This window comes from Urocampus carinirostris, chromosome 7, assembly GCF_059441175.1.
Source record: "Urocampus carinirostris isolate Australia breed hairy pipefish chromosome 7, RoL_Ucar_1.0, whole genome shotgun sequence".
NCBI lineage: Eukaryota > Metazoa > Chordata > Actinopteri > Syngnathiformes > Syngnathidae > Urocampus > Urocampus carinirostris.
This window is the reverse complement of record NC_142355.1, coordinates 26,159,381-26,172,474: the sequence shown is the minus strand read 5'-3', so window position 1 is coordinate 26,172,474 and position 13,094 is coordinate 26,159,381. Positions and strand designations below refer to the sequence as shown.

The 13,094-nt window shown below is 38.0% G+C and overlaps 1 protein-coding gene across 1 annotated transcript; it reads left to right on the top strand.

Annotated features, from left to right (window-relative positions):
* The first annotated feature begins 246 nt into the window (after positions 1-246).
* Positions 247-2,645, top strand: LOC148362808 (uncharacterized). Its single transcript, XM_088339330.1, has one exon. It carries the CDS (start codon positions 317-319, stop codon positions 1,319-1,321), a length of 1,005 nt encoding a protein of 334 aa, XP_088195456.1. The 5' UTR covers positions 247-316; the 3' UTR covers positions 1,322-2,645.
* The last annotated feature ends 10,449 nt before the right edge of the window (positions 2,646-13,094 follow it).

Below are 13,094 nucleotides of genomic sequence, written 5' to 3'. Positions count from 1 at the left end.
TATATATATATATATATATATATACTGATTTACTGATTTGCTTGTTTTTTTAATTATAAAACTATGAAGGACCACATTTTGGAACTGTAACGATAAAATACATTAATAGATTCATGACTTTACATGCGATGTTGCGACATGACAATACTTTAGTTGCCGTCTTCAGAGAACTGAAAGTAGACTTGACCAATGCAAGTTCCTTCCTCTAGAAGATTCACTTCTTTCTTACGCTTCAGAATGACAACATCATCACGGAAAGAGGATCAGCTTACACCGCTTCTTCAGTTTTGATCCGCATCTTTGCATTTGGGGAATCATGTTTGCCGTTACGCTCATTTCAACGGTTCTCCTCGGATGGTTTCCGATGTTTCCCGCCGATGAAGTCATGTGTGACGTGTACGCAGCGGTGGGCCAAACGATGGAACTCCCCTTTGTTTACAACCACCTGACTAACGCCGACATTCTGTGCTGGACCCACAACGGCACCGTGGTTTTCAACCGGGAGCAATCCAGAGTGTCGGTTGGCAAGCCAGAGGATGTTTCCAAGACCGGCTCTCTCAGGCTAAAGAACCTTAAGCTCTCTGGCGGAGGCTGGTACCAGGTGACCGTGCGCCACCCCAATCGTACCCTAGCGACTATGTGGACCGGGCGGCTTTGTGCCGTGGGCAAAGTGGCTCAACCGAGGCTCGGCTACATCTGCGACTATGAAACCGGGTTCGTCAACCTGAGCTGTCAGGTGGCCAGTCCTAAGGATGTGTCCTTTTCTTGGACCGTTGATGACGTCAACTTCCTAGGTGCGACCGAACGGACGTTGAACGTATCCCTGAACCGGGAAAAGAACTACGCTTGCCGGGTGAAGAACCGATTCAGCACGGAGAAGAGCGACACGGTTCGTCCGTTCTGTAAAAAGCAACCAGCGACACTACCAGAGCCACAATCAACTTGGCATTGTTTCAAATCCAAGACCGTCTTAGCAGTTCTGGTGGGAGAAGCTGCCATGTTTCTTTTCCTGCTTTTAATCATCGCCATCTTGATCCGCCAGTGTGAACGCAAAAAAACAAATACCCGCGTTTCCGAAAATGGGGACTTCCGGCTAGCTTTGGTCAGGCAGCCCAGATCCGAACTCAGCAGCCCCGAATATGAGACGATGAACCCAGGGGACGTTATGGTGTCTGATTTACCAGAGGCTTTAGCCAGAATCAATCATCAGAGTTCTTTGACGGATGGTGAAAACCTCCCACAGCTGCAACAAGCTGCCTCAAAAGACCCGTCCCCAGTACCGAAGCCGAGGACCAAGAACCCTCAGACACCAAATATATGAACCTTTTCACAATCACAGTTTTTGTTTCTCAATGCAAGAATCAGTCAAATCAATTTCTTTCCTGTTGTAGCAAGCTTGATCTTTTGTGATGGCGGCGTCCCTGTTCGGCTGCGGCTACATCGGCTCGCTACAGTTTTTTACACTTTGGCCATAAAGTTTTTTTAGCCACGGACTGCTACGTCAACAAGACCCAGCGGCCTACAAAGCAGCGAAGCAGAGTGGCAAGAGAGCGGTGTGACCGGAGGAGGAAGCGAGGTTGTCGGGCCGGGCTAACCGCTAGGCTAAAGGCTAAACCCTTCAAAACGCCTCTCCCATCCATTTTCCTCTCCAACGTTCGCTCTCTGGACAATAAACTGGACCATTTACAACAGGAAGTAACATCGAACCGTGAGATGACGAACTGCTGCGCTAAAATTCTGACGAAGACATGGTTCATCTTATCTATCCCGGCTGACGCTCAAGGAAACTGTGCGGGTCAGATGTATCGACATTTTGTTCTGTATACACGTATACATGAATGACAATAAAGTATATCTGAATCTGAATCTGAATAAGAACAAAGACAAAACCAGAACCAGAACAGTCCAGTTTGGATTGAATCAATGGCATACAAAATAACCAAAGTAAAAATTGTTGATTCCCTACTTCATGGGTCACCTTTGTGGTGTGGCCCCCACCCCCAAAACAGCTAAGTAGCTTGTGGACCAGTTACGAAAAACGCTCACCAATGATGGTTCATTGTGATTGTCAAGGAAATATTTTTTCAAACTGGTATGAGAGATCTTTAAAACATCTAGTGTCAATAAATAAAATATAGAGTTTTCCCCATTAAAAAAAGGTATTATTTACATGTGAAAATAACTCAATGGCCTTATACAAGTCCTAGTGGGTGACTGAATCTATTTCAAACTTACTATTTTTACTGAAAATCTGATAACAACATAACAGTAACATAGTAGAAAAACATATCAAACTGGTAGCCCTTTGCACCAATCATCAACCAAAAGTAGCTTTTAGCTTAAAAAAGGTTGGTGACCCCTGGTCTACTTTGTACTTCTCCCTGTTCTTGCAACGATTTGAAATCCGTTTTCAGGGCAAAAATAATCGATGCCCTTTGTCTATAAATTCATGGCGTACTTCTGATGTCAAGCTAAATGTACTTGTCCACATTGAAGTATTATGTTGTCTCAAAGGAAGAAACAAACCACAACAAGAGAGCTAGAAAATGTGGTTGTCATCATTTTGTCATCCACATTTAGATGCATCGCTTCTGAAACTTTGTATATTAATTGTAAACATACTTGAATAAATGTTTCCATATGTGTGTTGTAGTTTGGTGTTTTCTCTATAGTGTCTTCACAAAAACATCAAATCAGAATAATTAATTTGGGCTCTTCTCATAATTTATTTTCATATATTCTATATTGAACGTTTATTGTCAATATTGCTCATTCTAAAAAACTTTTCAATGAATATGATTGTCATTTTTATGACTATGAATATTTTCATTTTCAACATCAGTATTTTGGCCTATATTAAAAATGTATTGCCAACATTTATTCTAAAAAGCATTTTTTTATATAATGATCATAATTTTAATTATAATGATAATTAATATTATCATCATTTTCAGTGTGACTCGAATTATTTTTAATCCTTAACTTTTTTTATTCCCTGCATCCTGTATTGTATTTTTAAATTTCACAAATTTTGCTCATTTTCAGGGCCTCTTTATTAAACACTGAAAAAGCAAAGACTGAAGATTGACTTTGTTGTTTTAACAATACTGGTGTCTTGATTACTCATTGCACTCACCTGTGCCCGCTATTTTGGCGCCAGCTGCTGCTAGTTGCCTGATTGATTCCCCTCCTATTTATACCCAGTACTCCAGTCACTCCTTGTCAGTCTGTCAGTGAACCTCTGCATACGCAAGGCAAGCACTTTGACTCTGGCTCCCGTCCGTCCCGTTTTCATCCGTATACCAATTGTCTGTTCCTGATTCCCCGTTTGTCTCCGGCTATCGACCTGTTTTGTCCTCTTGACCATGCTCTCATCTCCAACTCCAGCCAACGACCCGTATTTGAGCACCAGGCTCTGATCTCCCGCTAAGGCTAACGACCCGTTTTTGACCACCGACCACGCTCTGGTCTCCCGCTCCGGCTATTGACCCGTTGACTATGAAATCCAATTCCGCATTCCGATCATGCTCCGATCCCGTGAGCGACTTGCTTCCCTCGTCCAGCGAGCACCGGATCGCTGGTGTTTGTTTCCTCAATATCCCAATAAACTTTTGACTAAAACGTCACGCGTTCGGGTCTACCATTTGTTCTGGCTCTGACAATTGGTCATATTTTTTTTAAGGTTTTATTTCAATAAAAAGAGCTTAGCTTAAATTCTTCATTTTGACAACAATGCATGACTTTAATTTCTTATCATGACCAATATTTGGTTGATCAAAAGCAAAACAAAAAAAATGTTGTGGAAGTTTAAGTATTTTAACATTGAAGCTGTTTTTCTCATGAAAGTTTCAGAAATGATTTAAAATTAAGTTGTTTGTCTTCTAATTAAAAGCATGAGATATTTTCCTTTGAAAATGTATTTAAATATCTTTCATTCATTTATTTATTATATTTTTGTTATTTATTGAGTTTTATTCTATTTTTTAACTCAGTTGGGCATTGTTAACACATGCGCGATAGAGATAGCATTTAATTTTAAAATTTCAAGAACACTTTAAACTATGCAGCCCACCTTTATTGTTGTCAAAAGCAATCATTTATTCCGGCTTCTTACATTCTCGTACTAAAAATGTGCTTGCTTGCAAGAAGTTATTAAAAGAATCAAAAACAACAGAAAAACAACAAAGGGACGGATTAGCTAAGGCTAACTATGTCTTATCTGCAACGGGCCAACCCTAATCCGCACATAAAAGCGTTTGCCGACCGGCCTAATGCCGTGTGACAGTCGCATAAAGGCATAATGGCAGCCCCCGGGAAGGCCGGCGGAAAAACGAACACGCAATGTCATCTTTTGTTGGCGGCATGGCGCACATATCCGTTCCGGATACCAAAACCTGACGGTGCTCCTCGAAGACGATTGACTTTATTTTTGATTTAATGAAACACATCTAATATGCGTTCTGAAGACGTGTTTAATCTGGCAGGGGGTGAAAGACAAATCAATTACCCGTGGAAAGTATTCGTGCCTACGTCAGACGTCTCGCCGGATGCCAAGTCCGCGGAATGTAGTTAGCCCATCAGAAAATCAACTTGCAGGCACTTTTAAATCAGATTTGTGGCCGGAAAACATTTACTTGATCTGGAATAATGACAACATCAAGTACCGACCACCGGGGGCAGTACAGTACGTCTAAACTTCTTAACGAGAGAGGATAAGAAATAGTAAATAATAGTTAAGTTCAAAGAGCCCTTAAGCTTGAGTTTTCATTTTCAGTTGCTTTTATTTTACTTTTACCAGGCCTGTTCAGGGCGGAACAAACCCCCAAAAAGATGAAAAAAGAAGTTTTTTCATGCGTGTTTAAAAAAAATGTGAAACATGTCTTACTCTGCTGCCACCTCCTAGCTCAAAGTCAAAGTCAAATGATGAGCCCCACCTTTAAACTGAATTGCCCGAACTAAAAGTTTGTTCTTTTACTCAACGCTTTACGTTTGAGTTAGTTCTTTTAGGGTTATTTTTCACTCCACCACAGGTATTGTTGTTTTTTTTTAATCAACATGTACAATCAGGGCAGCACGGCGGCGCAGTGGTTAGCGCGTGTGCGGCACAGTTCTGAGGTCGTGGGAACCTCCTGCATGGGCCTTACTGTGCGGAGTTTGTATGTTCTCCCCGTGCTTGCGTGGGTTTCCTCCGGGCACTCCGGTTTCCTCCCACATTCCAAAGACATGCATGTCAGGTGAATTGGCCGGTCCAAATGGTCCCTAGGTGTGACTGAGGGAGTGAGTTGTCTGTCCCCGTGTGCCCTGCGATTGGCTGGCAACCAGTTCAGGGTGTCCCCTGCCCACTGCCCGAAGGTGGCTGGGATGGGCTCCAGCCCCCCCGCGACCCTAATAAGGATACGCGGTACAGCTAATGAGATGAGATGAGATGAGAACATGTACAATCAATTAGAGAAAAGATAAGACGTATTATAATGAACAACACACTATTTAAAAAATAAAGTGAAAATTACTTAAAAAAATATGAATTGTTATACACAACCAGCTCGGTAGCCTAGATGGTAGGGCGCCCGCTCCGAGACTGGGAGGTCGCTGGTTCAAGCCTCGGCCGAGTCATACCTAAGACTCACAACATTGGTACCCATTGCCTCCCTGCTTGGCGTTCGGCATTAAGGGTTGGAATTGGGGGGTTTGCTCACCTAATGACTCCCAACACAGCAGTTGGGTCTAAAAAAAAACAGCGCCGATCGAAGGCGACGAGTCACGTCGATAGCTTCGCGTGACAAAATGATTTCCGGTAGATATCATGTTGATGGTTGGTACTGGCTGAATAATAATAAATAAACAATGTTTTTTTTCCATTTTTCCTAAAGTATTTTTCTTATTTCACGATACACATTTTTATATTGGTAAAATTAAAAAAAATAAAAAAGAGATAATATACAGTATGTCATATTGGACATAATGTTACTACCAATTTTAGGTATTCTTATTTTTTAAATTACATCTTAAATTGTGGTATTCATTATTGATTTCATTTTTTTAAGTAAAATCACATGATCTACTCATTTTAGGTATTTATAAAAATAGTCATTAAAATTGAGATAACCTGTTCATTTTAGGGGTTATTTATGTCTTATTTTCTATTTTTATGTAACAATTAAAACGTTATTAATAATATTTTCTTTTTTTTAATCTGACAATTTTGTTAATTTGGGGATTCTGGGGATTAAAAATATAAAAATATGATATTTTTGTTGCTAGAATAAAATAACTAAAATATTTTGGGTAAAGATACTAAATCAAATAAATTAAGAATTCATTAATTAGTATACAGTGGGTTGCCAAACTATTCGGCCCCCTCGAACTTTGTGACCTTTTGCCATTTCAGAATTCAAACATAAAGATGTAAAACTAATTTCTTGTGAAGCATCAACAATAAGTGGGAAACAATCATGAAGTGGAACACACTTTGCTGTGTCGCCCACTGCCGGGGGCGGCAGTGGCTCAGGAGGTCTTTGGATCAAGAGATCGCAGGTTCGATTCCCGGCTCCTCCGTGTTACATGTCGAAGTGTCCTTGGGTAAGACACTGAACCCCTAATACCCCCAATAAGCAGGTTAGCGCCTTACATGGCTGCACGGCCGCTATTGGGAAATGTGAAGCACACTGTAAAGCGCTTTGGGAAGTCTTGACTTGAAAAGCACTATATAAATGCAGTTTATTTCATTTATTGGATATTTTGAACTTTTTTAACAAATAAAAAAAAACGAAAAAGTGGGTGCAGCAAACTGTGTCCAGAAGTAGTTCTCTCTGAATGATTCAATGTTAATCTAAATGACGAACGATGATAAATGGAATCCACTGTGTTCCACTTTATGATTGTGCCCCACTTATTGTTAATGCTTCACAAGAAATTACAGTTTTATATCTTGATGTTTGAAGTCTGAAACGTGGCAAAATGTCACGAAGTTCAAGAGGGCCAAATAGTTTCGCAAGCCACTGTAGTTACAGTACTATAATGTAAAAATAATATCTCCAAAATACGTTTTTGGGTGTTGATTATCTTAAACATCCCTCATATTAAAATAAAAAGTTATTTAAGGCATAATCTTTTTCTAAATGGGTCGATATTAAATGTACAGTTCTATTGGTTTTTGTGGTTAATAGTGGATTTTTCCACATGACAGCGATAAACAGAACTTGAAATCCCCTTTTGAAAACCTGCATCCATTGTTGGGGGGGTTTCCACTTGACCAAAGATACAGTTTGGTTGTAAAAATGCATCAAAAGATCTACTCTTCTGATAACTTTTACAGTCTTTTAAAAGAAAGGTCTTGATGTTGCATGCTCTTTTATTTGTTACCAGGTGGAATTCGCCACTTGCCCTTTACTTGGGATGCATTTATGAATTCCAGGTGAAGTACCCCTCAAGAAAAAACAACAACACGCAAGATCTTCTGCAGACCTCCAAGTCCAATCGTGCTTAGTCTTTCTTTCCCCTTTGAAAGCAGCTCTATCATTTCCACCGGCTCTCTAATAAAAAGGCTTCTATGGGCCAAATTACCCGTCCACGCTCTTGCACCTGATGGAAATCAGATGGAGGAAAAATTCCATCTTGTGCTTTAATAAGCATCCTGCATGTACACACTCAACATTTATACACGAGGATCAAATGCGCTTACATTCTTGTGCTATTGTAAAACCAGAATTTTTCCTACCTTGCTATTAATCCACATGGCCAGTATTGTGGAGATCAGAAGTCACCAACGTAGTGGTAACCCCAAAAGAGCTCCTGAGTAACTTGCGGATTGGTACTGAAATATAAGTCCATTACTGGGTGATTGCAATTTTCTTGAAAATTTGATTTCTAACTGGCATGAAAAATCATCGATATAATCAGTGTATTTAAATACATGATCGATTCCATCCATCCATTATCCGCGTGGTGCTGGAGCCCATCCCATCTATCTTCAGGCAGTGAACCGGTTGCCAGCCAGTCACAGGACCCACAGGGACAGACAACTCACTCGCTCAGTCACACTTGGGGACAATTTGGACCGGACAATTAACCTGACATGAATGTTTTTGGAATGTGGGAGGAAACCACAGAGCCCAGGGAAAACCCACATAAGCACGGGGAGAACATGCAAACCCCGCACAGGAAAGCTGGTAAATGAATTTGATCCTATGACCTCAGAACTCCGCCACAGATGCGCTAACCACTCAACCACCATGCCGCCTCATGGTCAATTCTTACAAAATGATTTTTTTTATTAATTAACTTGTAATTTATACATATAATCAATCAGTACTTTTATACACAGCAGATGTTTTAGTGGTAGACAAAGCCTATTTGAACTTTTCTTCTAAAGTAAAAAAAAATTGAAAAATCAAAAACATTCAGTTATTACATTTTTAGAGACTTTTATTTTTTTTTATTTTTTTGCCTGTGACAATAAAAAAGAGAAAACAGGACTTGACACTGCGGCAATTTCACTCACATATGAGACCAAATTTACATCTTGATTTATTTTATCTAAGAATATATAGAGTATAATTTCACATTTTTTCTTTTTACACTTGTGACAAAAAACACGCAAAACAGGCTTTGACTGTTGCAAATGTACACGCATGTGCAACCAAATTTATTATTGAATCATTTAAAAAATATTTGCTCACAGTTTGTTCTTTTCAGTTTCAGTCATTTCTTGTTTTTCATTTTTACTCTTGTGACAATAAAAAAACTGCTTTCAATAATTTAAACCTGGTCATAAAATAGTAAAAGCATAATAACAACATAGTTATAACATGATAACCTGTAATTTTGGAATTGCATTATAATCTTGTAGCCTTTTGTGCCAATCAGTAACTAAAAAGAGCTCAAAGCTTCAAAAAGGTTGGTGTCCCTTGGTGTAGATAATCCTTGGTGCAAGAATCCTCATCGGTTTTGAGATGAGAGAGGCATATAGGTGTGACAAAGTGGAAGCTGACAACTTTGGGGATTTTGCTTTGGCTATGAGGCGTCTATCTCGGAAAGCATCACCGCAACATACCACTGTGTGGCCTGGCTGCCTCTCTTTGAACGCCACCGGGAAGAAAAATGCTTGAAAAGTACTTTTATCAGATAAATAGATAAGCTCTTTGAACAAAATAGTGTGTTTGTGTTTTGTTTCTGGCTACCATGGTGATAAGCTTGATGTTTTTATTACTCAAGCTAATCAAAAATCCTAAAATGCTAACATTTAAAATGCTAGCATGCACCAAGTTATATATAATTAGGTTCCTAAAAACTTGCTGGGCACAATTATTTAAGCCGTTATATTTAGGTCTTGCAGTGGATATTAGACGGAGAACTACAGTACTTCATAATCTTAAAGTGACTAAACATAAACCATCATAATATTTAACTGGTGGAAAGATAGCTCAGTCACAGAGAGATCACTTTAATAAGACAGAAAACCAAATGTCAGATGAACTATTTGTTAGATAGCTTCTGAAGACTCATTGTTAGCAATGTAGCCTGAAACCTAGCTTGTTGGCTTAGTGTAAACCTAGCCAGCTAGCTATTGACGTCTTGTTGTAAAGGTCACTAAACCTTTTGGGGCAGGTATCATGCACTATGTTCCTGTAGTGCAGTAGTGAGCACACGAGAGGGATGGGAGCCACCAGTCTGTACTTGCCCAAGACACACCGCAAGAAATAGACCCTGGTGGTTAAGGGATCCCACCAACTAACCAACCAACCAACCAACCAACCAACCAACCAACAGGCCAACCATCCAACCAACCAACCAATTAACCAACCAACCAACCAACCAACCAACCAACCAACCAACCAACCATAAAGTATTACTTACTTTGTTGGTGAGCATAAATTGACTGGCTTATGATAGCTAACACGAGCAGTCTCAAAAGGCTGCACAGACCAATGGCTATTAGAGACCACAGATTGTTATTACACCACCCCCTTATCTAAAACCTACATGAGGGCAAGGAAAAACTCAAAAACCTTGTATGAGGAAAATGAAGAAACCTTGAGAAGGAAACGCACATGAGGTCATCCCACTTCCAGAATGACCAGGCTGCAACAGATGTTCCAAATACAAACAATACACTTATATGGTCAACATGAAATGTAGGTCATTCATAAGAACATAAGTGTGTTTTAATTCTAAGTTTAAAAAGTTCCACTGAGGTTGCAGATCGAATCTCAGAGGGCAGAACATTCCACAGCACCGGGGCCCGAATATAGAACGCTCTCGAACCTGGGATCTCCTCTTGGCTCTTGGGATCACTAGTAGACCAGCCTTTAGCGCAGTAATAAGCAAGTCAGCACACTTGCTCGCTGGTAAATAGATAGTTGGCTAGCTCGTAAGCTCGAAGCCTCCTAGCAAGCCAGAAAGCATGCCTTTTAGGACATTGCTGAACCTGGGGCAGTAATTAACACTTGTCAGGCTAGTTGATACGTGTCAAAAAATACATTCTTTTTCTAATGTCTTGCTCGTTTAAACCCCCCTTTTTTCATAGTATCCGTCATTGATAACTCGGTAGCTCGATAGCTAGGTGGCTATTTAGTAAGCATTGCGATTAGTTATAGCTACTCACTTCTTTCAAAAAGTTAGTAACTGAATTACTCTTAAGTAAAAGTAAGGCTATCCGGGGACACTGGGTGGACATGTTTGGAGTTAATTAACTTGTATGGTACTTAAACTGATGTATTCAATAAGATTTTTGTTTTGTGTGGTATTCTTTTGAACCGTAGCACATATAATCGTGTCTAACACGTCTTTTGGGACAATAATTTTCAGTCAAATGGGCTCCTTATGGCGACCGACAGTCTTCTCATCGTCGCTTTTAGCCTCAGCAAGCGAAATGCTAGCCTGGGGTGACGTCCACGTTGTGACTAACAAATCTGTGAGAATCCTTTCTACTTTTATCTTAGACAAAGTAATGTGAAGTTCGCATGAATGGCCAATGATTTGCAGGCGTGTTTTTTGGCATTTCAGTCAAGTGTTTTAAAAACTTGAAGTTAGCGCCGGCAGGGGGCCTTTGATGTTTGTTAACAACTGTAAGCTCTCATTGTGAATTTTCGGGTGATCTTCTTTAAAAACCATAATGAACTAGATTTGTGGTTTTGGGGTCATTTATGGCATGTTTATAGACCAAAAAGTTAATATAAAGCATTTTTTTTGTTTTTGATTATTCTTAAGAGATGGTTGAGATGCATGGAATCTATTGTCGATGACTTTTTATCAAAGAAGCGGGGAAAATAGAAGAGTAATTTTTTGGTTTATGGCATAGCACTCAAAAATAGAAAAAGATAATCGAGATTAACAATAATTCGTCTTGAGTACATTAAAGGAGTAAGTAACATTGAAGAATTCAAACCAAACATGATAAATCAGTATTTAGCTGCTATGCACACACTTGGAACAAATTAGAAACCAGAACTAAGGACTGGGATTCATTTTATTTATTTATTTATTTTTAAATGTATTCATCTCATCTCATTAGCCGTACCGCTTAACCTCATTAGGATCACGGGGGGCTGGAGCCCATCCCAGCCATCTCCAGGCAGTGGGCAGGGGACACCCTGAACTGGTTGCCAGCCAATCGCAGGGCACACAGGGACAGACAACTCATTCGCTCATTCACACCTAGGGACAATTTGGACCGGCCAATTCACCTGAAATGCATGTTTTTGGAATGTGGGAGGAAACCGGAGTGCCCGGAGGAAACCCACGCAAGCACGGGGAGAACATACAAACTCCGCACAGGAAGTCTGGAGCTGGATTTGAACCCACGACAGGTTCCCATGACATGAACTGTGCCGCACAAGCGCTAACCACTGCGCTGCCGTGCTGCCTAATGTATTCATTAAGTTATTTATTTATTTATTCATCTTTTTTTATTTATTCATGTTTTAATGTATCTATTTGTTAATTTATCTATTTATCTATAATATTTATCAATTGTTTGTTTTCAATTGTGTGTCATATTGAATACTTCTTTTATTATATTTTTACATTATTTTCTTTATTTAATATATATTTTTAAAAATTATTCCGTGTTTTTTATTTTGGGGAATTTTTCATCATTAATATCATTATTATTTATTATTATTTTAGATTTAATATGTAAGATTTGAGGAAAATATATATATTTAAAAAGGGACGTATTTTTTGTTTTGTTTTGTTTTTCCAGTCATATTCCGTATTTCAACCTTAAAAACACTTAAATATGTATGTATTTTCTTTATCTATTTATTTATTTATTTGTTTATTTATTAATGTATTTATTCATTTGCTTATCCATGTATCTATTTATGTACATTAGTTATCAATCATTCGTTTTATTGTGTGTAATATTTTATCTTCCTTTTATTATATGTTTGAATTATTCTCTTTATTTAATATAAAAATGTATAAATATATATTTCTGTAATTTATTAGTTTTAGGATTTTTTTAGTTGTTTTATTATTTGTTATAACTTATAATATTGTATCATTATTATTATTGACATTATTATTTAGTAATATTTAGGATTCAATATGCAAAATTTGAGGAAAATGTATACATTAAAATTAGGAAAATCTTTTTTGTTTCATTTGTTTTTTCATTCATATTCTGTATTTCAACCTTAAAAAAACTTAAATACATATTTATTCATGTATTTATTTGTTTATTTATTTATTTTTATCCATTCATTTATCTATTTATCTATTTATCTATTTATTTATATTAGTTGTCAATCGTTCATTTTATTGTGTGTAATTTTTATCCTCCTTTTCTTATGTTTAAATTATTTTCTTTCTTTTTTTATTTTCAAAATTTTCAAGATTGTATTATGTTTTAGAATTTTTTTCTATTTATCTAGTTTTATGAATTGTAACAATTTATAAGATTGTATTATAATTATTATTGAGATTGTTATCTATTAATATTTTAGATTCAATATGCAAAATTTGAGGAAAATGTATACATTAAAAAAAGGAAAATATTTTTGTTTTGCTTGATATTTCAGTCACTCTCTGTATTTCAACCTTAAAAAAAACTAAATATGTATTTGTTTATTCATTTATCCATTTATTTATTT

What these genes read in the sequence shown, in the direction of transcription:
- LOC148362808 (XM_088339330.1), top strand. Translation starts at nt 317, where the DNA reads ATGTTTGCCGTTACGCTCATTTCAACGGTTCTCCTCGGATGGTTTCCG.